This window comes from Danio aesculapii, chromosome 4 (genome assembly GCF_903798145.1).
Source record: "Danio aesculapii chromosome 4, fDanAes4.1, whole genome shotgun sequence".
NCBI lineage: Eukaryota > Metazoa > Chordata > Actinopteri > Cypriniformes > Danionidae > Danio > Danio aesculapii.
In genome coordinates, this window is record NC_079438.1 from 52,846,496 (window position 1) to 52,873,547 (window position 27,052).

General features: G+C 33.4%; 1 protein-coding gene across 4 annotated transcripts in view; it reads left to right on the top strand.

The window, feature by feature from the left end:
* Window positions 1-27,052, top strand: part of dock4b (dedicator of cytokinesis 4b) — a 173,987-nt gene that overhangs the window by 23,993 nt on the left and 122,942 nt on the right. For all 4 annotated transcript variants that reach the window (XM_056456057.1, XM_056456060.1, XM_056456058.1 and 1 more), the window contains exons 2-4: window positions 23,374-23,457; window positions 26,342-26,382; window positions 26,603-26,658. In XM_056456057.1, coding sequence (XP_056312032.1) covers window positions 23,374-23,457; window positions 26,342-26,382; window positions 26,603-26,658 — 181 coding nt within the window. The remainder of the gene's footprint in view (window positions 1-23,373; window positions 23,458-26,341; window positions 26,383-26,602; window positions 26,659-27,052) is intronic.

Below are 27,052 nucleotides of genomic sequence, written 5' to 3' on the forward strand. Positions count from 1 at the left end.
TGTGTTGTTTTGAACCTAAATACCGGCGAAATGTCTGCTGTGTGTAGTTCTTCTGTAGTTGGTAACATATCGGAGACTGTAAGGGGCTGTATGTGTTTATATATGTTCATTTATTTAGTTATTTAATATAATTACAGACGTTACAGTAGGCTGTTTCGCACTGTCATTGATCCTCAGTTATAATCAACTCATGTTCATAGAAAAGTTTCGATAGATGCTTTTAATTACCTCATAATTTAAACACTTGCATGTCAGTCCACCAGTCAGTAATTCTGTGTCTTGCTGAATCAGATCTGGTCATTGTGATCAGATTTGTTGATTCTCTTATCCGGCTGTTTCTCCGGACACTTGCTTTTCTTCCTCTCCTTGTGGACAGGACGCCAAAACAAACAGCAAGCGAGCAGCTGAAGCGTGACTCAATGTGCTTCATGTTTTCCTGCTCATGGATGTGTAAACAGCGGCACGTCTGACCGTCTGATCAACACTCTGGAAAGACCTGGAGTTACACAGATCACAAAACACTTCCCTTCCTCCTCACTGGAGTTGCTGTGCCACTGAACCAGAAGAAAAACACAAGCCCACATGCTTCTTCATCTATTAGTAGCGATCGCTTGAATTTATATGACTTTTTATGATTGATCTCAATGTGCTGTCGTTTTTAAGACTTTAAATCTGTCCTGGATCATTTTAGAAATGGATGATATTAGTTAAAGGACGCCTATTATGCAAAAATCACTTTTATTAGAGGTTTTATGCACAGTCTGTGAATATAACCGGCTTATAATGATAAAGATTTATTAATTCAATTTTTTATAATAACACTTGATAAAAACTGTCTGCAGAAACACTTTGATTGACATTCTCCCTTTGTATGTGTCATCAGAGGTGGAAAGCCCTGCCCATTAGTGACGATCTCTACCTCATTAGCAATCTGCCACTATGCTCACACACTGGCATTTGTAGCTCCGCCCTCTTTTGAAAAGGGCACGATCTCATTTGAATTTAAAGTACAATTGGGATCAAAGCCTGAAAGGGGCAGTTTCAAAGAGTTATAAAACATTATTTGTGTAATATTTTGAGCTGAAACGTCACAAGCAGTAGGGACGTCAGAGAGTTATTTTACATCTTATAAATTGGGGCATAATAGATCCCCTTTAAATAAATAATACAAATGTTTTCACTTCTTAAATAATTTTTTTACTTGTAATGAAAACTAAATCAATTAATGTTGATTTGTCATATTGTTTAATCTTAACACAGACAGACAGACAGACAGACTGCGTTTTGTGTGCTGTACTGGGTGTGTGTTTGTGAATCTTCTTAGAAACGCTCTTCATTTAGTTCCTCATCCTGTCCGATTGTGACATCCAGGGGTGGATTTAACAAGTAAGCATGGCATAGCCGTGGCCGTCGCCGATGCTGACGCGTGCCTTTCAAAAAAGGTAACTACATGTCGCAACGATGCGTAGCGCAAGCTCTGTGATTGGTCAGCGCAAGCCAGATGGAGCGAGTGTTTACAAGTGTGTACTCCCGTAAAAGAGCTCCAGATAGAGATTGTTGTTTTGTTCTTACCTTATGATTAAAGTTGTTGCACGTCTGTCAATTCCAGCCTCAAAATGAGCGAGTTTGAGCCACTTGTACTTTAAGGTAGTGTTCAGAAAAAACAAAACCCCAGCAAAGAAACTCGACACAGAGGAATTTAAAAACCTCACTGCCAACTAGCGTTTCGAAAGTGTTATTGCAGAGTAATACACACAGCGTGCAGAAATATAAATGCACGACAATACGCAAGGCATGAGCCGTGGGTTACTTTGATCACTTGACGCAGAAGTGTAAACAAGACTTTAGGGCCCCAGGACATCTGGGAGCAGGGGCGTAGCAAGGGGGGGATCCGTCCCCCTAACTTTTAGAGACGGACCAGTTAGAAACAGGTGATTTAATAATTATATGAACATATGATCTCATACAGTTGTCCCCTCCACTTTTAAAATGTCCGCTACGCCCCTGTCTGGGAGCCCCCAATAATTATCTAATGTGTAAACTATACCTATTAACTATATTGTTTTCCATCATATTTTGTATAGCCAGAGGCAAACAAATACAATTTTTACATAATTAAATATGAATTAATATACAATAAAACATGATATTAATGATAATGTAATGTTATGTTATAATATTATAAAATATCTACCACCCTCAATCATGAAGCAGTGCAGCAGTCATATATATATAGCTATATAGCTTTTAGTTGTAAATTCATTTTAAGAAAGCTAATCATTTTAAATGTAGAGCTTGCTTTAAGATAACACGTAGAAAATAAAATTGAGTGATATAAAAAAAGCAGCTAAATAAATAAAGATTAAATAAAAGTAGAAAGAGTGCATTTCAGGACTTGGGCCCCATGGCTGGAGTTGCATAGGGCCCCCAAATCACTAAATCTGCCTCTGGTGGCATCGCTCTGGGTCAGTTTGAGTTCGTGGCCTCTGTGGTGTCTCGGCTTTATTGAAAGTGTGATTCTGAAACCCTGGAAATGAGTTCAGTCGCTGTGCGTGACTTTGCACTTAACATTATGCCACTTTCATGTTTGATCAACTCATTAATGACATTTATAATGTCCACATAATGGCCAGTCATTCGTTTGTGGGTTTGACGATGATTATAATAATAGAAGTGAGCAGATGTGATGATGATAAAGATGCTGATTATAATAGCTCTACATGAGATATGAATTTCTTCCTGCGGCTTTGAGTGTGCATGTTTTTGTGTGTGTGTGTGTGTCTCTGTATGTGTTTCTCTGAGTGCGCATGTTTTGTGTGTGTGCACTTTTCTGTGTGTGTGTTTGTGTTTCTCTGTGACTGTGTTTGTTTCTGTGCGCACATGACTGATTGTGTTTCTGTGCGTGCATGCGTGTTTGATTGTGTGTGTGATTGTGTGTGCTTGTCTGTTTGTTTCACTGTATGTGTTTACTTCTGTGTGCGCACGTGACTGCGCACACGTGCTTGTGATTGTTTGTGTCTTTCTGTGTGTGTTTGGGTTTTTCTGTGTGTGATAGGGTTTGATTCGGTGTGCACACATGCATGTGCGACTGTTTCTGTGTGTGCATATCTGTGTGTATTTCTCTATGTGTGTGTGTGTGTTTCTGTCTCTGTGTGTGTGTTTCTGTGTGTGATTTGGGTTTGTTTCTGTGGGTAATGTCTCTGTGTGTTTCTCTCTATGTGTGTGTGTGTGTGTTTCTGTGTTAGTGTTTTTCTGTGTGTGATTGGGTTTGTTTCTGTGTTTGTGTGTGTGTGTGTGTGTCTGTATCTGTATGTGTTTTTCTGTATGTGTGTGTGTTTGGGTGTGGTCGTCGCTCTGTTTCACAGCTGAATGTGTGTTAAACAAGGTGACCGCAGTGCTGGAAATGTTTGGTGAATGGTTTAGTGTGCCAGAAAGACTGGTTTGACCAATAGCGACGGCCACATGAAAGCCCAGAGCTTAAAGCAGCTGATGAGACGCAGCTCGATTGATGCAATGCTTTACTTTCCCTTAGTAAACAAGCATCAGAAACTGTTGTGTGGTGGAGCAGCAGTAAAAAACTGGAGCAGTCCGTCACTGTTAGCGCTCAACTAATGAAAGGGAGTTTGTAGGCCTCTGAAGTTTTAACGCTACTTTTTATTTCATTTATTTAAATAAATATTTTATTTTGTTGAATATTTATTTTGAAATATACTAAAAATAAGACCTGTTATTGCTGTTTATTCAAAAAAAAAAATTATGAGCAGTTCCAGCATTATGGATGTGACATTTGCGGTAAAAACTCAAAATATACATTCACTGAGAAAGTAAATGTTAAGATTATATTGAGAGATCTGTTTATATTCACATTTACGTTTACATTTAGTCATTTAGCAGACTCTTTTATCCAAAGCGACTTACAAATGACTTACTATAAGAGCAGCAGTGAATAAGTGCTATAGGCAAGTTTCAGGTGTGTTCTATTTTCCAGAACAACTAACCACAGAGTTACGGGATCAGAAAAATATCAATCTGTAAATGTTTTTTAATGTGATGTGATTTTATATAGTGCGTTTATCATATATGGTCATACACACAAAGCCCTTCACAATCATGAGGGGGTCTCTCCACTCCACCACCAGTGTGCAGCATCCACTTGGATCATGTGACTGCAGCCACAGGACAACGGCGCCAGTGCGCTCACCACACACTAACTATAGAGTGGAGAGACAGTGATAGAGCAAATTCAGTGAATGGGTATGATTGAGAGGCCATGATCGAAAAGGCTAATTGAGGGACTTGAAGACACAAGGGTTACATCCCTGCTCTTTAGGAGAAGTGCCATGGGATTTTTAATGACCACAGAGAGTCAGGACCTCGGTTTAACATCTCATCTGAAAGACGCCGCCCACTGACAGTATTGCATCCCCTTCACTATACTGGGGCGTTAGGACTCACAGACCACAGGTTGAGCGCCCCCTGCTGGCCTCACTGACACCACTTCCAACGGCAACCTAGTTTCCCATGTGATACAGAGACTGACCAGGCTCAGCCCTTCTTAGCTTGAGTGAGTAACCGGTCTTGGGCTGCAGAGTGATATAACTGTGGCAATTCATATTTTAAATGAGAAAAGTAAGCATTCTTTATGGATGTGACCAAAAAGTATGCAAGTTTACAGTAAACAGCATACTTTGTAGAAATTCTGTGAATTAAACTGAACAACCTAAAAGAAATAATGATAATCAACAGGGTAGACTCACTATAGACGAAAACTGATTAATTTTATTTGACTCTTTTTGCGTTTATGAGGAAATAGCTCGGTTATGGATGTGACATCTCTGCATTATGGATATGGCAGATGTGAACTTGGCACTTGTGTGACTTTAGTAAATCAAATATAATTGTTTGAAAACATTGACTGCGACATTAGAGTATTTTACAGCCCTCTACAAACCTAGAAAGGGTTTTGCTATTTTGGTGAAAGCTTCTTTTTATTTATTTTTTTTAATGGCAAGTTTGACATTTTGCATGAAATTGTTCATATGATGTTTTATTTTTCTTAATCCTAAATGAAGAGTTCAGATGCAAAAGCTGCTAAACGCCACTTCCGCCAAAAATGAGCTAATGACATTGATTGAATGTTTTAGGCACGTAGTACACCATCAACATATAGATTTGCTTCTGATTATCCAAATCCCAGCGTTAGCCCATTCAGAAATAACGGTTTGTTGGCAAAAGCCTCTAAACGCCACTTGCCTTTGACAGCAAAAGCCGCTATATCCTGAGAACCAATCAGAAGGCACGAATTGAATAATTTGTTTTCAATGTAACAGCATGCTGATACGCCGGCTTTATGAGGAGACATATTCAGCTTTCGATTTTAAAAGATGGAGTTTGATGAACTGCATGAGCCTGTCCGACTGTCAATAAGGGGCAAATGATTATATCCCTTACCTCAAAACTCTGCGCATTATAAGAAGAAAACACAATGTACAGTTGGAAGTGTAACATGCATTCATACCGTTTTTTTTTTGCGCAGCGACGCTAATGATTCCGATTTACTATACATTAAACGGCAACTGCGTTTCACGAAAGACAGAGTTAAGATGCTGTTCTTTTATTCCACATCGATGCCATGAGGATAAACAAGAGACCAAGACCTTAAGAAATGGTGAGAATGAATGACAGTTTCTAAAATTGTCTGAGAGACATCCCCTTTTTTGCCCAGTAGACCTACCTTGTGTTTTATTAGCTAATTTAAGCTATTTTTAGAAAGATAATGTAATGTATAAAACTATACATTATTTATATTTCTTCATAATACCTACACGTCTGATAAGCTTTTATATTAATGGACAATGCACAGATAGTGGTTCATAATGTTTTAGACTACTTTATTTGAATCTAACAAGCTTAGTTTACAATGTTTACAATGTTTACACTGCTCTACTTGCGTTAAATGTAAATCCCAAATATCAGAATGCCAACAGATTTAATTAATGTCAGTTTTAATGTTATTGATTAATGCAATTATTTGACAGATTTCAATCATTCATTTTCCTTCTGCTTTTTCCCTGGTTTACCACAGTGGAATGAACCGCCACTTACTTGACTTTATATATTTTAAATTTCAGGTGGTTTGTGTAATGTTTTATGTTTGGTGAAATAATTTCTAATTGCATCTTTAGCGATTTTTAACTAGTTACACTGTCTTGTCACAATAGGTGGATTTAGAGGGTTTTGCATAAAAAGCACAAGTGGATTTAGCTGGTTTTGATGCAAAGAAAATCTACCTTGTTAAAAAACAAAGAATTGTCTAAAAGGACATTATTGAAAAAAGGTATTTTATTTACTAGCTAATAACCTTATCATTACAAATAAAATGAAACTTCTAAACCTAATCAGAGGAGCCTGAGAGAAAATGCTCATTTGCAAAAAAAGAGGTCTGATGGATTTAGAGGGTTTAGCATCTGAACTCTTCATTATTGTGAAGAACCTATAAAAAAAGGTTGTCATTCTTTTATTTGTGCATGTAGTAGTCATTTAAAGTCATTTAATAATAAAAATAATAATAACAACAATAATCATTCAGCCAGTCAATCAATTAACAGTCATAATGCAAATTATGACATTATTGTTATTATTATTGTTATTAACAATTATATTTTTACACCATTATAAACTTTCTGAATATTGTTATTATTTCTAATTAGTTTTGTTATCAAAAGCTCAGGAACTGTTGAGGAAATGATTGAATGAATAATTATCGTTCTAAATGTAGCAGCTCTTATGATCCGTGAAGATGAAGATATGGTTGTACACAGGGGTTGCTGTGTTCTGGTCTTCAGTGTTTAATCTGCAGGACGTCAGGCTTTCACATGGCCGGAACTGCTTTATTAGAATAAAAAAAGATCAATAATGAGAAGGATGTTGAGGAAAATAAAAGAACAGGGAAGCGAAACTCCTCTCACGAAGGAACATATGAAGATAATGACGTGAGCAGTGGATAATTTTGAGCTCTCCGTCTGAGAGCTCTGACCAAACATCACAACACAACTGAGGATTCAACACACAAAAATATAGACAAGAGTAAACTAAATTCTAGTATGAAATCAGGATGAATTACACAGCAGTGCTTTTGCAGCTCCTAGAGTTTAAAAGATTTAATCTCACAATATAGCAGCGGATTGCATATTCTACACACACACGCACGCGCGCACACACACACACACACACACACACACACACACACACACGCACACACACGCACACACACGCACACACACGCACACACACAGACTGAAGCAGATTATGTTACAGAATGAGGTGAAGTGGGCATCTGACCTATATTTCCATTTAATCATAGTCATGTATGATTTACTCTGGCCTACAGAGACATTGCACAGCACCTTTTACACTGGAATACACATGATTTATAAGCCCCAGCGAAATGCCCATGTGATATATAGTGCTCAGCGTAAATGAGGACACCCCTTTTGAAAATGAATCTTTTTATTGGTCTTTTGCATGACAAAACAACAAGACAAGTTAAATATTGAGAGAGATAAACAGTCATCTATTGTCTATTGTAAATCACATCCCCCAACCCCTCGTTCTTTACCTCAGTTAACAAAAAAAAATAAACACATAAATAATAATATAAACAATAACATTATTATTATTATTAATAATAATATCATTAATAATAAGGAAAATCAATAATAAAATAATTATAAATAAAATAAATATAAAATATATAAATAAATATTAATAATAATAATAATAATATCAATAATAAATAATAATAATAAACTAAAAAATATAAACTATTATAACAGCAATAATAATAATAATAATATAAATGAAAAATAATAATAATAAAAACAACAACAACAACAACAACAACAAAAATAACATCAATAGTAAAAATAATACTAATTATTATTGCAATAACTGCAATAATAATAATAATAATAATAATAATAATAATAATAATAACTACATCAATAATAATAAAAATATAAATGAATAAATAAATAATAACAATTATAACAACAATAATAATAATAACAACAATAATAACATCAATAGTAATAATAATAATAATAATAATAACATCAACAACAGCAACAATAATAACATCAATAGTAATAATAATGATAATAATAATAAAATAATAATAAATAAAATAAATATAAAATATTCAAATAAATATTAATAATAATTATTATAATTATAAAATATATTATAATATATATATATGTATATATATATATTATTAAATATAATTAATAATAATAATAATAAATTAAAAAATATAAACTATTATAACAATAATAATAATAATCATAGTAGTAATAATAATAATAAATATAAATGAAAAATAAATAATAATAATAATAACAACAACAACAACAACAACAACAACAACAACAACAAAATAACATCAATAATAATAATAATAATAATAACAGCAATAATAATAATAATAATAATAATAATAATAATAACAGCAATAATAATAAAAATAATAATAACAATTACATCAATAATAATAATTACATCAATAATAATATAAATAAATGAATAAATAAATAATAGCAATTATAACAACAACAATAATAATAATAATAACAATAATAACATCAATAATAAAAATAATAATAACATCAACAACATTAACAACAATAATAATATTAAAAATAACAAATAAATATAAAAAATAAATAAATTAATATTTTTATTAATTTCTCAGTGGATATCGACAATTTATTTTGCTTTAGTTTTATTAAACACTTATATTTACTAAAATAAAACTGTGGTCACCCAACATATTTAAGAATAGAAAGGTAATACATTCACATTTAAATAAGGTGATGCACACAAAACAATCTGCAATATAACACAGAATCACAGCTTGTCTCAAAACACAGCTTGAGATGCTGTGATTATTCTCTTTGTCGGAGTCCAGATGATTTTCCCTGACCTTTAGATATCTGAAACGCAGATAATAGGCAATTCTCTGCCAGCGCTCTTTCACCAAATGCCTTCATTTATTTCTGATAACCCGTCAGAGCAGATCTATTCTTTTGAGGCCGGTAAGTGACACAAGCACAATGTGTAGGGACTAGGAAGCGCGTGCTGTCTTTTGAGTGAAGGAACTGCTTACTGAGGTGCTGAGAAGCATTTGGAGGAGGTACGAGAAGTGTGAGCTCTCAGGAGGATTGGGATTCAGATTATAGTTAATGCCTGTATGAATGAAGTGTGTGTATGGATGTATAAATGTGTGTGTGTGTCTGTGCACGTCTAAATCTGGATTGGATTCAGTGAAGCTACCAAAGCTAATGACAGACAGACAATGCAGATTTTGAGTGCTGAAGTGTTCTGTTTTATTTATCTATTATTTTGTTTATTTAGTTTTTTTCTGATTTATTTAATATATTTGTTTTTATTGTAATTTTTATTTTATTTTATTATTGTATTATTTATTTATATATATATATATATATATATATATATATATATATATATATATATATATATATATATATATATATATATATGCATACACTAAAAAAATTACTGTCAGTTAACAGGTTTGTTGAAGTTTGCATGTGTAATGTAGCACAGAAATGCACACTTAATGTAGTTTTAAGAGCATGGAGATGGAGAGATTATAGTGCAAAGATGATATTTTTCTGTTTTATTTTGTATATATGTTTTTTTATCATGTTATTATTTTATTCATTTCAATATATTCAATATAAATTATTTTATTTATTTATTAATTCATTTATTTATTAATTCATTCATTTTATTTATTTATTTATTTATTTATTTATTTATTTATTTATTTATTTATTTATTTATTTATTCATTTTATTTATTAATTCATTTTATTTATTCATTTATTTATCTACATATTTTAATTAAACTATTAACCAGCATTTTTTTTTTTTCAGATTTCATTCATTGTTTCATATTTATTTATATTTGGTCTCTATCCTGCCCAATTTGTTTGTTTTCATATTCTTAATTTTTATTCTTTTGATCCCTAAAATAAAGTTGTATCAATTTTGTTTTCTACTAGCCCATATTTGTCTATGCATTGTGTATATGTATGTATATGTACATATTTAAGTGTGCATGCATATGTTTAACATCTGTCTTCAATTCTACTAGCCCAGTTTACTTGTTTTCTTAAAATATTTTTTAAAACAAAAACAATTTAATATATTTATTTAAATGTATTTTATTTTAAATAATCATTTTGCATTATAGCCTTGTTTTCATTCCACTAAATAATCCATGCTTTTATTTTGTATACGTTTATGCATGCATTTAACATTATTTATCTGAACGTAACAAACAAACACCAGAGGTTTTAAAATGGCCCTTAAAATTCTCTCCCTTAAAAAAAAACTCTCTTAAAATCCTCATCTTCTCTCATTTCCCCATACTCTTTCCCATATGCTATTCTTCTTGTATCTGCAACTCTAATAACGACATTTTCATTTCCGCAACTCCTGTAGTTTCCAATTAAGCTCGCTCCTTCAGATCGGTTTGTGCATGTGTTTAACATTATTTATCTGAACCCAATAAACATACACCTGAGCTTTTCCTTCCTTAAAATTGTCATCGTCTCTTATTCTGCATACCGTTTATGCATGCGTTCAGCATTATTTATCTGACCCTAACAAACATTTATGGTATTTTATTTTGAATATTCATTTTGCTTTATGGTCTTGTTTTTATTTCTATAAACAATCCATGCTTTTATTTTGAATAGTTTAATCAATTCAATTCAATTCACCTTTATTTGTATAGCACTTATACAATGTAGATTGTGTCAAAGCAGCTTCACATAAAAGGTCACAGTAAATAGGAACAGTGTAGTTCAATTTGTAGTGTTTAAGTTCAGTCCAGTTTAGCTCAGTTCAGTGTGGTTTAATAATCACTACTGAGAGTCCAAATATTGAAGGGCAAATCCAACGATGCGCAGCTCTACAGATCCCGAACCATGCAAGCCAGTGGCGACAGCGGAGAGGAAAAAAAAATTCACTAATGGCGGAAGTGAAGAAAAAAAACCTTGAGAGAAACCAGGCTCAGTTGGGCACGACCATTTTAATTTCTCCGCTGGCCAAACGTCTTGTGTAGAGCTGCAGTCTCAGTGGCGGAGGCTGGAAGCTGGCCTCAGCGAAGACTCGTCTGTCTCTGGAGCATCACAGGAATCAGTCTCATGTTCTCCACTCCTCCATGACCACCACAGTAGCTGCTCAGGATACGGCCTGGTCCAGGATATGGAAACCTTGGGATCATCTCGTCGTTGGTCTCATGCCTTTATTCATGCCTTTATTTATTTGAACCCAACAAACATACACCTGATATTTTCCTCCTTTAAAATTCTCATCTTCTTGTATTTCCGCCTAATCTTCCCCATATTATATCCTCCTCGTATCTGCGACTCAAATATCGACATTTGATTTCCGCCTTTAGTAGTTATCAATAATCCTCGCTCCTTCAAATCGGTTTATGCATGTGTTTAACATTATTTATCTGAACCTAACAAACATACACCTGAGCTTTTCCTCCCTTAAAATGATCCTCTTCTCCTATGTCCACTTACTTTTCCCCATGTGCTATCCTTCTCGTATCTGCATCTCAAATATCGACATATTAATTTCCGCCTCTTGTAGTTGTCAATTATCCCCGCTCCTTCAGATTGGTAGCAGACTGAGAGGTTAAGTGTGTTCGGATGTCGACATCCAGGCCGAGGAATGTCTAAACGAGCTGGTTAATTAACAGACCTGCTCTCCGTCAGCCTATCAACACTTCCCTCGCATTCACATCAGCGTCCGCAGCATCTTCCCCTACAGCAGCTGCGCTAATGAATGATTTCCACAGTGGCCGATCTTTTGGCACGAGCGCAGCAGAGTCGTGCCAGAGAAGCGCCGGCTCCTGTTATGAGCACAGATGAATCGCCGGTCTGCTGAGAGATTCAGATTCTTACATCATAAAACACATGCGGTCCAGGCCTGCGCTCTTTAAATTGCTGTGGTGAGATTCTCCGCATTGCTAAGGAAGGGGAAAGGTTTTGTGGAAGAGCTAAGAGATTCACTTTCTGGATTGCAGTTTACATCTCTGGTCTCAAGTTTTGGAGTAGGGCTGGACAGCCTATCGTTTGAGCATCGGTATCGCAATGTGTGCATCCACAGTATAGTCACTTCTCAGGATTAGACTTGTTTATTAAAGATTAATAGATGAAGATATTACTTTTATATTATCGTATACAATTATTTATACCAGGTTTCCTGAGTTTTTCAGCTTGCGACCCCCAAAATAACAATGACAGTGACTCGCGACCTCCAATATCTTCTGAGGTTGTTATAAATATATAGACCTTGCGCACACATACCAATAGGCCCTAGTCTATTAATCATTCAATTTTGGAGACAGTCACTCGAAGACCATCCTCCATGTTCAGCTGTGGCCTGTATTTATTTTTAATGTACGTGAGTGCCGTAAAGGTGTCAGAAAGTTTAACCTGGTGCCATAAAATCAATGTGCTGTCTTTAAAGGTGCAGTATGTAAGCTTGACACTCAGTGGTTGAACTAGGTATTGCACTCCTGGATCAAAACAAACGCAAGCGCAGGTTGCCAGATTAAGGTTTAAAACAGTGTTCTGAATAAAGTTTTACATGACATTTATTGCCATATAATGAAAGCAGCAGCAGATAGTTTACCTCAGGTCTTAATAAAAAAGAAAAAATAATCCGTTTGAAATTTAACTTTAGAACTCTAAAGGCATATCAGTGATTTAGCATGTACATTTAATAATGCAATGAAATCTTGTAAATGCATTGAACTGTTGATCATAGTAAAGTTATAAACTTTATAACTTAACACTTAAGCTTAAATGTATCGCCACAGACTGATTTCTGTCCCTTTTGCCAATTTTGCCCATGTAAATGCAGATACTTTTTACCCGCTTCCAGTTTATTGAACTGTGGATGTGTTATATAAGACAGAAATACGCAGGTAATGTAGATTTAAGAGCATCCAGATTAAGCAAATGTAGTGCGGAGGTTTAAGGTTTAACAACTTTATTAATCCCACCAGGGGCAATTAGATCAGGGTAATAGCATTTCATGATACAACGAACACATAAAGAGACAAATCACTTACAAACAGTTAAAAAAAACAAATCCATATCCAAACATGATGGTGAAAAGAAAAAATTCTGTGAATTTATTATTTTTTTTCTTGACCCAAACATCAAGATGGGGTGTTTTCATCTTGAGCAGCTGAAGTAGAAGCTCATATTGAGAGGATAATAAAGACTGGAGGACAGATTCTAACTTTTACTTTTATAGTTTATAGCTTTTACTTTTACTATAAATTAGTTTTTTTTATAAAGGATGAAATCTTTGTTGTTCCAAATTTGTTCTAATATTGAAGGAATATTAGAGTATTATTTATTTATTTATTTATTTATTTATTTATTTATCTATTTATAGAACGTATAATAATAAAAGTATTCTAATAATATTAAGTAATATAATTAAAACAATATTAGAATATTAGTATTGTTATTATAGATTTACCTATATTTTGAGCAAATGAATGAATATACTTCCCTAAGATAATCATTTCTTTTTGTAGAAAACTCATCAGAATTGGAGAATAGCAATGATTGTAACACAAATCTTTTTTTTTTTTTTTTTTTTGAAGGTTACAGCTAGTGGGTGACCGACATATTGGCCGATATTTGGCTTTTTATTCAGTTTTTTGTTTGGACGATATGTTCAGAGCATTCATTTTGATAGCAGGCAGACTTTTATTTTGACAGTGCTGAGAGCAACTACACTGTAAAAATATATTTAAATAATTAGTCATGACAGCACATGTTTTTAGCTCATTGTAACTTTTTGAAGTAAATTAATCATGTTCCAACTTAATTTTATAAGTTATGCAAGCAGTTTTAAGTCAGTTTAACAATATAAGTTCAACAGAGTTTAGTTTGATTCAGCTTGAGGCAACTGGGATTTTTTTTGACAGTGTAGTCTTTCTCTCTTCTCTGCTGTGATCTTCACTCTTTTTCAGTCTCTTCCACTGTTGTGGGTTTTTAAGCAGTTAATTTGTCGCCAAGAATTTTTATAGCATGCCCTAAATCCTGTTTTGTCCAAGAATAAGGGGTTAGCTTGTACAAAATGCTTCGCCTAATTGTTTTGCAACTTGGTCGGCCCAACAAACAAAATATTCCCAGATTCTGCATAATTTATCCTCTTTTTCACTGCGGGATGCTCAGCGTGCAGACCTAAATATTGTGTTAATATTTCAGTCTCATTTTGGCAACACAGTCATGGACACCACAGAACGGTTCTTACATTTGCATATTAATGAGCTAATGAATAATGAATGAATGTAGTGGTTGATTAGCTGTCAGGTTCATGGATCATTATGATACAAGCTCCATTTAAGTGAGGTTAAAAGCACATTAGGGATCCTTTTGAACCACTTTTAAGTGAACCGCATGTTTTATTTAATTATTTCGGGTGTTGGATTTCGAATGCGTGGTCATTTGTCTTTGTTTTTTTTTTCTTTGAGGTTTGTATATAAATTTAAGTTGTTTTATATTAGCCTATTAAATAACTGTAGAAACCACATGAACCCACATCACAAACTCCATTTACTTTCTCAATATTTCGTTTTTTCTGCCATTTGATGGATTGTCTGATTACATTTTCATACAAAATATTGTGGGGTCCATGAAATTTTAATAGTATGTTGTTGGTGGCTAAAAGTAATAGATGTATTAGGTATACAAGTATGTATTTGGTTTATTATAAGGTAAATGTTGTATGGTCAAGAATATATAACCTAATAGTGTTCTCATAATGTGTCATATTTTACACGTGTATTTCATGGTTTAAGATTCAAACTTTATAATATTTCTATAGAAATTAACTTGACTTTTTAAGTAACTATTTACTTTGTTCAGGCATACAAATAAAAGTATTTTAAATTTCACAATTAAATGTAGATTGTGTATTGCTAATAATAATAATAATAATAATAATAATAATAATATTAATAACAAGTATAATAATAAAAATGTATCATTAGTAATGTTGTTATTATTACTATTATGCATATTATATTATTCTGACGCTAATAAATTCTATAATTACTAATTGTTTATTTTTATTATTATATTTTAACATTGTCATAGCTGTGTTGACATTTTGAGACCATTATTATTTCAATTTTCATGAAAATCAATAGTTTTTCTATAAAATTTTAATTCTAATTCTATTTTTAATTATAAAAAAATTAAGAAAATTAATTATAATTCTATACAATAATGTATTTCATGTACAACAAGCCTGATATGCTCTCACGCTTAGAAAAACCCCTTTAATACAAAATGATGATAATAATAATAATAATAATAATAATAATAATAATAATAATAATAATAATAGATTCATGGCTTATGCACGGTTAACGATGATATCTTTTAGGCATAATTTGGGCCTATCTACAGCAACTTACTGGCAGCAGTTTGCCAGTAACTTACTGTAAATCAATTACAGCAAAAATACTGTATTTACATTGCACAATTTCACTTGCTGTATATGTATTTACAGTATTGTATGTATATCTTTACTGTAAATTATACAGCAATTTTTACAATGCAACTTTAAAATCCAGTAACATATCGCATAACTGCCCTACAGCAAAATACAGCTCATATTACAGTTAAATACTGTGTAATTTACAAAAATCATTTACAGTGTGGGAATCAATATTGAATCTACCACTTTAAAAAAACATAAATTGAAAAATAACTGTTTTTCTCCTGTCCTAGAGATGAGTTTGTGTTTTCTGGATGGCTTTGTGGAATGTAAAGCCATCATCTTGAGCTTGGTGTCATTTTGTAAGGAGCTTAAACCACCCGACTGTAACATCAGACCTCAAACCAGCTCTCAGACCTAAAGCAGATAATCCTGGTCTTGTGTCGAGTTCTCAGTTTTCGTGTTTGTGTCTCGGGTCCGTGTCAGCACCGTGGGATTATGGGATATGAGAGTCTGTGGCGCCCTGTGGAGGTTTGGACAGTGTGTTTGTTATTATTGGTACTTTATAGCACACGTGCCATTAGTTGTTTTGATGCTGCTGCCTACTTATGCAGTCTAAAATTGTTTGCAAAGTTAACATTTCAGGACATTAGGCTTTTTAACGTTTTCTGGTGAGATGCTAGCTTTTATTGGTTTAAAATAAAAATAACCCTAACCTTAAAGAGAAGTATTTGTATGTTATTATGAATTAAACATATAATAATGATGTTTGTTGGGTGGCACGGTGGCTCAGTGGTTAGCACTGTCATCTCACAGCAAGAAGATCACTTGTTCGAATCCCGGCTGGGCTAGTTGGCATTTCTGTGTGGAGTTTGCATGTTCTCCCCATGTTGGCGTGGGTTTCCTCTGGGTGCTCCGGTTTCCCCCACAGTCCAAAGACATGCGCTATAGGTGAATTGAATAAACTAAATTGGCCGTAGTGTATGAGTGCGAGTGTGTATGGGTGTTTCTCAGTACTGGGTTGCAGCTGAAAGAGCATCCGCTGCGTAAAACACATGCTGGAATAGTTAGCAGTTCATTCCCCTGTGGCGACCCCTTATAATCAGGAACTAAACCGAAGGAAAAGGATTGAATGAATCATGTTTATAGCATATTATAATATTGCATAATATTAAAATGTCATTTAAAGAAATGCTTTTATATTCAAACTGTATAAGTATATTTAACTACAAGCTAAAGTATGTTGTTCATCATCATTCTCATATGATTTTGCACTTTATTAGTAATTTCTATCATTGTAATATCTATGAAGTTGCTGCTCACATTTCCTTTGACTTAATCCAATATCTTAGATGAAATATTACATAACTTAAACAAGTGTTTTTATCCAAGTTAGCTATTAATTTAGTATTATTTTTAAAAACACTTTATAGAAATATATAATTTTATTTATATATATATATATATATATATATATATATATATATATATATATATATATATATATATATATATATATATATATATATATATATATATATATATATATATATATATATATATATAATTTTTTTTTTTTTTACATAATTTGTGTATTTAATAAGTTATTTCATTGATTTTATATTTTTATTTGTTGTTTTGTTTTTTAATAATTAAGTTTTGCTAAAATATTGAATACAATATTGTGGCTGATATCAGAAGAAATGTGAAATTGCAGTTAAATAAAAAATGCATTATATAAAAAAATTGCACCTTTAATTATATTCAAGTAATTTTGATTTACTACAAAATATTACATAAATTAAATTACGAAAAAACATACAAATAAATTAGTCTAAAACCTGTAGTTACAAGTTAACGGACTGAAAAGAATACTACATTACAATCTGAAGTTGCTGAGACTTTTATTTTAGAACGTTGATTTTCTTCCAACTGAAATGGAATATTCAGTAGTGGTCGGGGCTTATTTTTTGCATATCATTTCATCATGGCAAACTAACAGTAAAAGGGGTGTGGTTAAGAATATTGACATCTGACATGATCAGATAAGGACTTTCACTCCAAACACGGAAGCAAATGTCAGAATAAGATTGAAGATTACCAAAACAAACCTTTTTTTTCATTGGATTAACCCACACAGTTAATTATCTAGTTAAATAAACATGTTTTGATTTCACACTCACTTTAATGCTACGATAGGGGCAACTTTTAGAGCTTGCTTGATTATTGATTATTGCCAACAAAACTGTAGCTGAATCCACTTGCCCATTGATGGCATTTCCCAAAGTTGCAACATCGCCCCATGTGTCATTTAGTAACAGAAGCTATGGCAATGAAACATGAACGCACATCATGCATTAAAACCAAGTAAATAGAGATAAATCGTCGGATCTATTTCATCTTTCCCACGGTAAAACCACGGTCAACAACAGTTCCTCCTGATTAGTAGAGTCCAAACATATTCAGAGATGGTTCGTTCTGTTAGTTACAGATGATTTAGTGATGATTACAGATGATCCTCGAGCCCCTGTGGGCCAATGTCCCAAACGCAGATTAAAGCTGGTGCTAAAAAGGATTTTCAGAGCCGAATTATTGGAGAGATTGTAATTTGGTTCACATTCGGGGTTAATCTGTGTCTGGTGCTCTCATAAAAATAAAGAATTTGTTGATAAATATTGAGAAATGTTACAGCAGTTTACACTATATGAAAGGTCAAATGGGTTGTTCACCCAAAATTAATAAATGCGTAGTTTTTTCAAATGTTTTTGAGGTTATTTCTTCTATTAAACACAAAATAAAACATATTGAAGAATGCTGGAAACTGGTAGCCATCGTTTTTTTTGTACTATAGATATCAATGACTGCCGTTTTCTGATGTTCTTCCAAATATCTTAGATTTCACCAGAAGAATTAAACGCAAACAGATTTGTAATCATTGAGGGTGAGTAAATGGGTAGTAAATTTCATTTTTGGGTCAATTGTTGCTTTAACCTCCAGAGAAGACTTTTCTTTTGAGTTTCTATATTGATTTGTGACCTTTTTAGAAAGGTCTCTGCGTCCTTTCGTCCTCTTTCTCTTTGCCTTTCTTCAGGTAATTAAAAGCACAGTATATTTTTCAGTGACTGCACGCGTTTGAGGCTCTCTGGCGAAGCTCCAGCTTAGTTAACAGCTGCCGTACGGTTATCGGAGAAAGATTTGAGCTCTGTCAAGGACTGCACATCCAAGCTGAATAATTTAAAGCGCTGCTGCCGAAAACCTGTATAATTAATTCATTGGACCTACTTTGTTATTTTGGCTTCCAAATTGTAAAGTCAAATCACACGGATAGGATGCAGCTGCCAATGAGACTTTGAATGTGTGATTGTGAGGCTTTTTTTTTGGTCGGCAGGATTGTTTTGGACCCTTGGATTGTGATCAGATGACATGCACTGAACTGGAGGAGTTTTTTGGGGGGGAAATGTTTTAGTTCACCTATTTACTGTTGCATGCACACTGAAAAAAATGATTCATTGGATTTACTTATTTGTTTTAAGGTAAGTGGTTGCAAATTATTTATATGGACTGAATTTAAACAGATTAAGTTGAATATTATTAAATTTAATTTGTTTGTTTAAAATCAGCCCATATAAATTGTTTGCAACCACTTAAAAAAATAGTAGATCCAATGAATCGTTTTTTCAGTGCATGCAAGAAAATAATCAACAGATAGGAGTCATTCATTTTGGAATCATTTGGAATTATTCACTTAAAAGAACTGATTCATAGAAGTGGTTCTTTTGGGAGCTGTTAGCGTACATCGGTTGCACTGTATGATTTTGATTCATTAAAGGGAATTGACTCATATGAGTCTTTTATTTGAGAATTGGCTGGATTGTTCTGATTGCACTTTGTTTTTGATTCCACCTAGAAGGATTTAACAAAAGGAGACATTTACACTGCAATACACTTGTTGCTTTGTTAATTTTTGATTCAAAAGAGTCATTTGTTTTGCAATCGCTTTGAATACACTGTTAGGTGATTGATCAGAATCAGTTTGACTGTTCTGACTGCATTTTATGCATGTGATTTACTAAAGAATTGATACTTTTAGGAACTTTTAAAATTCAATGGTCCATCGGTAGGTTTTTGATTCACCAAAAGCAATTGATTCATATATATATATATATATAGAGTATTTTATTTTGGAAATTTGTTGAACTGGCACTTTAATTTTTGATAGCATTAAAAAGAATCCACTCATAGGAGTCATTTGTCCATGAATTGGTTGGATGCCACTTATTTAACTTTTTTTATTTCACCAAAACGTCATTTACATTTACATACATCCGCTTTCACAGATTTCTTTATTTATTCACTTCTAAAATAACTAACTATAGTCATTATTTTTTAGAATCTGTTGTTATATACTAGTCCTGTATTTTCTGATTCATCCAAAAGAACCCAAAGGAGTCATTTGTTTGGCAATTTGTTGAGCTATATAGACATGGGATGATAACCGTTTTCAAGGTATACTGTGGTTTGAAAAAGTTAAGGTTTTGAAACTGTCAAAATTTTCTGCTATACCCTTCCTAAGGTATGAGTAAGATTTTATTTACTTTTTTTGTTTTAGTTTTTAGGACTCCAGCAGAAAAAAATCTCCAAAGATGCTGTTTTAAATTGTAAAGAAAGAAATGTGTTTTTAAAACAAATGAAGACAGCAAAAGTCAATGATTCATTTGAAATATTTAGCCTGACATGTTTACTGTTCTAAAATACTTTAAATGTTTCCCAAATTAAAATATATTGTGTACAAAGGGGAAAAGATTTAGTTTTTTACCCAGACATTTAAAAAGAATCTATTTTAGAGCAGTAATCTCAATACCGTGATACAGTGAAACCGTGATATTTATTTTCAAGGTTATCATACCGTCAGAATCTTATACCGGCCCATGCCTACTATACTGATTGAACTGTGCTTCAGATATCACAAAAAGAGTCGACTCATATGAAGATATTCTTTAATGAAAAGCTTGGTCTTCTCTGATTGGTCTCAAGTCTATTTCAAGTCTCGACTGACCTGTCTTTTTCTGAAATGTGATGTTTGTGTATGGTTGGAGGGGTCCAATTTCGCTGCATGTAACAGTGTTGTTAATAAAGGCATCATCATCATCATTGCATTTTTTTTTTTCACTAAAAGAATCATTTAAAAGAATCACTTCAAAAGAATCATTTGTTTATGAATTCATGAGTGTTTCTGTGTGCTTTGGCCTCTATCATCTTTTAAAATTCTTATCACACACACACAAAACATCTCAACTAGGTCAGAGTCTCTGTGTGAGTATCCCAGATTGGCCTGTGCCCCATAAAATCCATGAAATCCACTCCAGAAATCATCTATTGCTTTGTGGTTTCAGCCAGGTGAGGTAACCTGCTTTAACACACATATCCCATAATCCTCTCTAAATGGACTGGCAATGATGACATCATTATAATAGATATGAGAGCTGGCATAGAGGCTGTTTGTGTGAGCCGATTGCACAAGACGTGTCCTGTTTCTCTCTCTGCAATCTTTTTTTGGTCTTTTTTCCAGTCTGTCACTTCTTCTTTTCTTTTCGCCTGTCTCTCATCGTTTTTTTTGTCTCCATATTCTTCATTTCTTCTCCATTCCTTTCCTTTTCTCGGCTCAGGGAGCATCGACTTCAAAGGCTTTTAGTGTACATGTTCATCAAAGGCAGTCTCCTCAGGTGAGCCTCTCTATCGAGCGCTTAAAGAAGAGAGGCACGTCAGTTTTATTAAACCTTCCCACAGCGATGAACTTCAGAGCCAATCTGGCAACCCTGCCCTTATGAGCTTAAGCGGAGGTCACGCTAGGCTTTGAGCATATGAAAGCGCTTCAGACCCTAAAACACTGCAAACCAGGCTTTTAGATTTGTGCGCACTTTGAATTCAGCCTTTGCACTGTGCCAGTTTGCAGCATGGCCATTTGTAGAAATATACGTTTACAGATTATCTAATGTGTCTAATGTGAGCTGAAGTGCTTCTTCTATGTTAGATTGAGTAAATCAACTGTTTTTATTAATATTTAGAATGTTTTTATGTTATTCTGAAGACTTGGACGACTTAGAAATAAGAAAATTTGGTCAATACTAATAACCAAGGTATCTTTAGCCTTTCTTTGCTATCTCTTTAGTATGAGCTGAAAACTTACCAAATAATATGACTAAAATAAACTCTTAAACTTTTTTATTTCTATTTAAACCACTTGTTTTGTAAACAACGCCACAGCAGTTCTCAGAGAAAGCTGAAATTATTGCTGTACAAATTCTATTGTACACAAATAATCTAAACATTTCAATCTTCGATGATATCTAATAATTGTAATGTAATTATAATTAGGCCTGTCACAATATATCAACCTATTGTGCAATACTTGGAGATGACCTCAATAATTTTTGCTGTTGCAATATATATTTTAGGGCTGCACAATACTGGAAAAATCTGACATTGGGATATTTTGTACTTCTGCAATATTGCAATATACATGCACTTTCACCAGATGACTTGAATGCCTCTATTTTGGAAACAATTTATAAATTTTCTACTGATTAGCATGATTTTGTAGGGAAACAACTCATGCACGAAACGTACTAAACAAATTATGAGTACAGCTACATGCAATAGAGCAAACATAAAAGTGAAATAAGCAGTGCGTTATAATTTTCAGGCTAGTCAAATCATATTCAGGAACAAAAATTGAAAAAAAAATCTCATATAAAATGACCCTGGAAAGACTTTCCTGTTTAAATGGTTCAAAAAAATTCTCTATTAAAGTTACGAATGGTAATGTTTCTGAATGCTTTAATCTCTCTTAGGGTTTAAAAATGTGCAAATTATAAACTTTTGCTCCGTTATGGTTAAACTTTGCAGTAACTCGACAAATCTGATGTGTTTTGAACTGTGTGACTATATAATCCCTATATGATATATATATAATCCTAAACTATACAATCCCAATTTAACAATGCAGATTCCGTGATGTGACACATTGCAATATCGATGCTCAAACGATATATTGTGCAGCCCTAACATATTTACATATTCACAAATAACGTTAAAGCCATTTAACAATGTCGTTTGCGTTCTACCTCACCGGTGTCAACGTTTATAATTGGGCATTTACATAATAGGACATTTAGTAGTATATACAATAGGGCATTTACCTTTTTAACATCTAATTAAAGGATCTTAAAAATGAGAAGTAGTTAAAAATGTGTATGGCTGTTTGCATTGTCATGCTTTTATATAATCATTATATAATCTGAGGCATAAAATGATCTCAAAATGACAATGATATCGCTTAACAGAACAATTTCTGTGACGATACATCACACAACAAAAAATTCTCATAGTGAAGGCCTAATTATAACTGAAACAAATAATTATAACTGAACAAAAATAGATAATAAAAAGTGCATTAATACATATTTGCTTAAGGAAATGGATTGAATGACATTTTTAAGAAACTGTGGGCACAATTTCCGTGTCAGCCTACCGATAACCAGTATAAATGTTTAGCTGTTAACGGATATAAAGATCCTATAATACTTGATATAAAAATGTCTGACCCTTATTGTAAAAATAAACAAATCCGATAACTCATTTTATTATTTTGCTTATAATGATAACATTAAAAAATTGCATTTATCGACTGATACCGATGTGGTGGCATATGTATTGGAGTTAAACTTAAGGTTTTATTATTTTCAGTTAAAAAACCCTGAGCTTTCACTAATCGATTGCTGTTTTTTGTGTGTTTCAGTGCTGGCCAGTTTCCGAGGAACGGTCCAGCATGGCTTGCCTCTGGAGATTGGTGACACGGTGCAGATCCTGGAGAAATGTGAAGGTACATGAGCACTGATTCAATTCAATTCATGTTTATTTCTATAGCACTTTTACAATGTAGATTGTGTCAAAGCCACTTAACAAAGAAGATCTAGTAAATTGAAACAGTTTTCAGTTAGTTCAGTTCAGTTCAGTGTGATTTAATTTTAACTGCTGAAAGTCCTAACACTGAAGAGCAAATCTATCGATGCACAGCTCCACAAGTGCCAAATTTGCCTACTTCAATTTTATAAACCTTCATTTTTATTCATTTATTTATTTTTCAATAATTATTTTTAGGGGTTTTTCACCTTTATTATGATAGGACAGTAGAGATTTCAGAAATTGGTAGCAGAGAGAGGGGAAGGATCGGCAAAGGACTGCTAGGCTATTGGCGCCGACATAAACCTCATATTTGTGTTTACACCAGTTTCAACCGGCTTGCATTGGATTAAATGGACAATGCTGGTCTGTTAGTCTTATAAGCTGGCAAATGTTGCACCGATTTAATCAGCATGAAACTGCCTAAAACACACATTATGTTTGTAATTGGTAGTTTTGACAGGGCATTTAAGATGATCATCTGACTAATCTTAGTTTGTGTATGTGTTTTTTTTTTTTCAGCAGAAATATTTGACATTAAGTAATTTAGTTAAGCTATCATCCCTAAATGTGCCTAAAAAGACAACAGTTGGCCATCAGCATATGTTGTTTTGGATTATGATGTGGTTTTTGTTCCTTCCAGCCATCTTAACTAGCTTAACCAGCAGGACTTCCTTTTTTAAACCAGCTTTATTATGAAGTGCATGCAGATCTACAACCTAATATGGTGAATATTAACCAACAGTTGTTTTGATATTTGACTATTTAATAACAATTACCTGAATCAATTCTACAGGCTACAACTAGTAAACAACTAATGACCAACCACTTTTGGTTTAATGCAGAAATTGTATTTATAACTTCTAATTAAAGGTATCACATAACTGGAAGAGTTGTAAAGTTCGTCTACAAGGTTGAGTTCAGCTATAACCGAAAATCTACATGAACTTGTGTGGAAAGTTATTGTGATCTGCGATGGCCTGTATTTTTGGTTTGATAAACTGCTGACACAGACACCTGTACCACCTCACTCGTTCTTCAAGCGGGAGGATTTGAAACCAGTCTTTTTTTTATGACCCGCACTCGGCTCCTTCATTTCCTGTTTCCACCCTTTGAAGACGCACTTCTTTTGTGCTCTGCTTGCATGCTCTTCCTGTTTTTCTTGAGTGAAGAAAAGGCCATTTTGGAGAACACCTAAATAGGAGAGTGTGAATATTTAGCAGTAAATGTGAAACTTGATTATCATGGCTCCCTGGAGGTGCTGTTTATCAAGTGAAGGGTCATGTTTCTATATTGGACTGCTGTTATTACTCCGTTTACTGTAATGCTGGGTTGACGCTGCCCATGTTTTTCACACATTCAAACTGTGATTCTCGGATGTTTGCCAGAAAGCACAGTTTGTGGGTTGGTTTGCAGTGGGCTGAAGGTTCATCAGTGTTATTTTGAGAGATTTATATATCAGTGAGATATTCAGAAATGCTGTGGTTAGTAATAGTTGTATATTAAACTCCTCTATTATGCATTTATTTGGATGTATTACTTTTTACACTGGATAATAATGCTGGGTTCCACACAATCAGTTTGTTTTGGGACAACATGAAGGATTGAAGTTAACTTATTTGGTTTTAAAGATTTAAGTGGATTGAACTTAAAACAATTAAGTTGTCCCAAAGAGCTCAAGAATTGTGTTGTTTGAGCTCATTTTAAAGAAGCATATGCAAGAAGTACACAACATGGGAACGCGTGCAAAGAAAACAAAACAACAAAAACATGAAAAATCTTTGCGTGTATGTGTGTGTGTGTGTGTGCGTGTAAAGGTAACTAGGTGGAAGGTCAGAGTACATACAAGGGAAAAAAAATCATATATGTTGAAATTGATATCTTTTCAGTTATTTTTTAACTAACAAGCTACAATACAGATTATCGAGCTGAAGCTTGACTACAAAATTAATCGCAAATCAAATACAAATCGCAATATCTCTCAAAAAGATCGCAATTCGATATTTTGCCCAAATCGCACAGCCCTAGCCACAGATGCAGTACAATGTAAAAGTCACAGACAACAAGGCATATCTGATTGAACGCTCATCAAGTCACTCGGGTGGACATAATTATTGGTCAAAACTGAGTCTTACAATTGAGAATTGAGAAGATTGACTTAATTCAGCTGTTCAGATGAGACTGCGTGAGTCCGATGTGAAACTTTAGTGCTCACTGATGGAACATTTACTCGCAGGGAGCCAAGTTTTAGCACATGGACATACATTCTAACATTCACAGAGCCAATTCAGAGAGTAATTAAAGGAATGGTCGAAATGCTAAATTAAAATTTGAATGCAAAACCATATTATCCATATGCATAATGAACCATGAAGGTTGTAGCCAATGTTTCAATAGTATATCAAATATTGCAGCATCCCTATTGTCTACCAAAATAATCAATTCCTAATACAAAACTGCTTGAAGCGAGTCATTTATTCCAGTCTTCCTGCACTTAAATAAGTTTGTAACAAATATAACATTATGATTGTTCTTCATTGGCTACATGCAAAAAAACAACACACCTTTGGATTCTCAAATACTATAGTTTTATCTGACACCTGCAAGAGTTTGTTTGGTGATTTGGTGGTCTGCATGTTGAAAATGAGCTGTTTGTGTGAATCCTTGCACCTTGCACATCCATTTGTCCTTTTTGTTCTCATTTTAGGAGTCTTTCCAACATTACTGAGATAATGTCTCATGAAAAGGGCTCAGTGGAGAAACCTTTTAAAGATGAAAGTCACTGAAATGTCTTGTGTTTTCAGGTTGGTACAGAGGATTCGTCCTTAAGAACCCGAATGCCAAGGTAAGTAAGCGTCTCTTTGTCTTTTATCATTTCTGTCTCTGCCGGATGCTATTTTCAGTCACTGTAATATCATAGCAACAGCAGTCAGATGAAATGTACGGATCTAAGCCAATTTATGTCTGTTTGTTTGTTTATTTTTTTCAACATTCTTGATAAACAGTAGAATTATTCACTCCTTTTTATTTATTTATGCTTTTATGTTTATTATTTCTCCTTCTAGGGCATATTTCCATGCAGCTACATTCACCTGAAGAATGCTCATATCAAGAATAAGGGGTGAGTTGAAGGAAATGATGAGCAATATTAGGTTTTTTTTGTTATTTAATATTAAATTGACCTTCTGTTTAATGTTTCCATGGAGTTTTATAGTTATATACTCTTTAGTAACTACCATATCCAATTCAATTCAAGTTTATGTGTATAATGCTTTTTACAATAATTATTGTTTCAAAGTAACTTTACAAAAGGTGTTATAACTGTAATAATAACAAGCATGCACATTATATACATCTGTTGGCTATTACGTCTGCAATGCATCTACTTTAAAGAGATATTTCATCCCAAAAATAAAGAATTACAATTAAAAATCTCAATTTCAGATGTGGGAGACTTTTTTTAGTAGTGCATTAAAGATTTTTTGCTGAAATTGTGGTGATTTATTAAAATACAC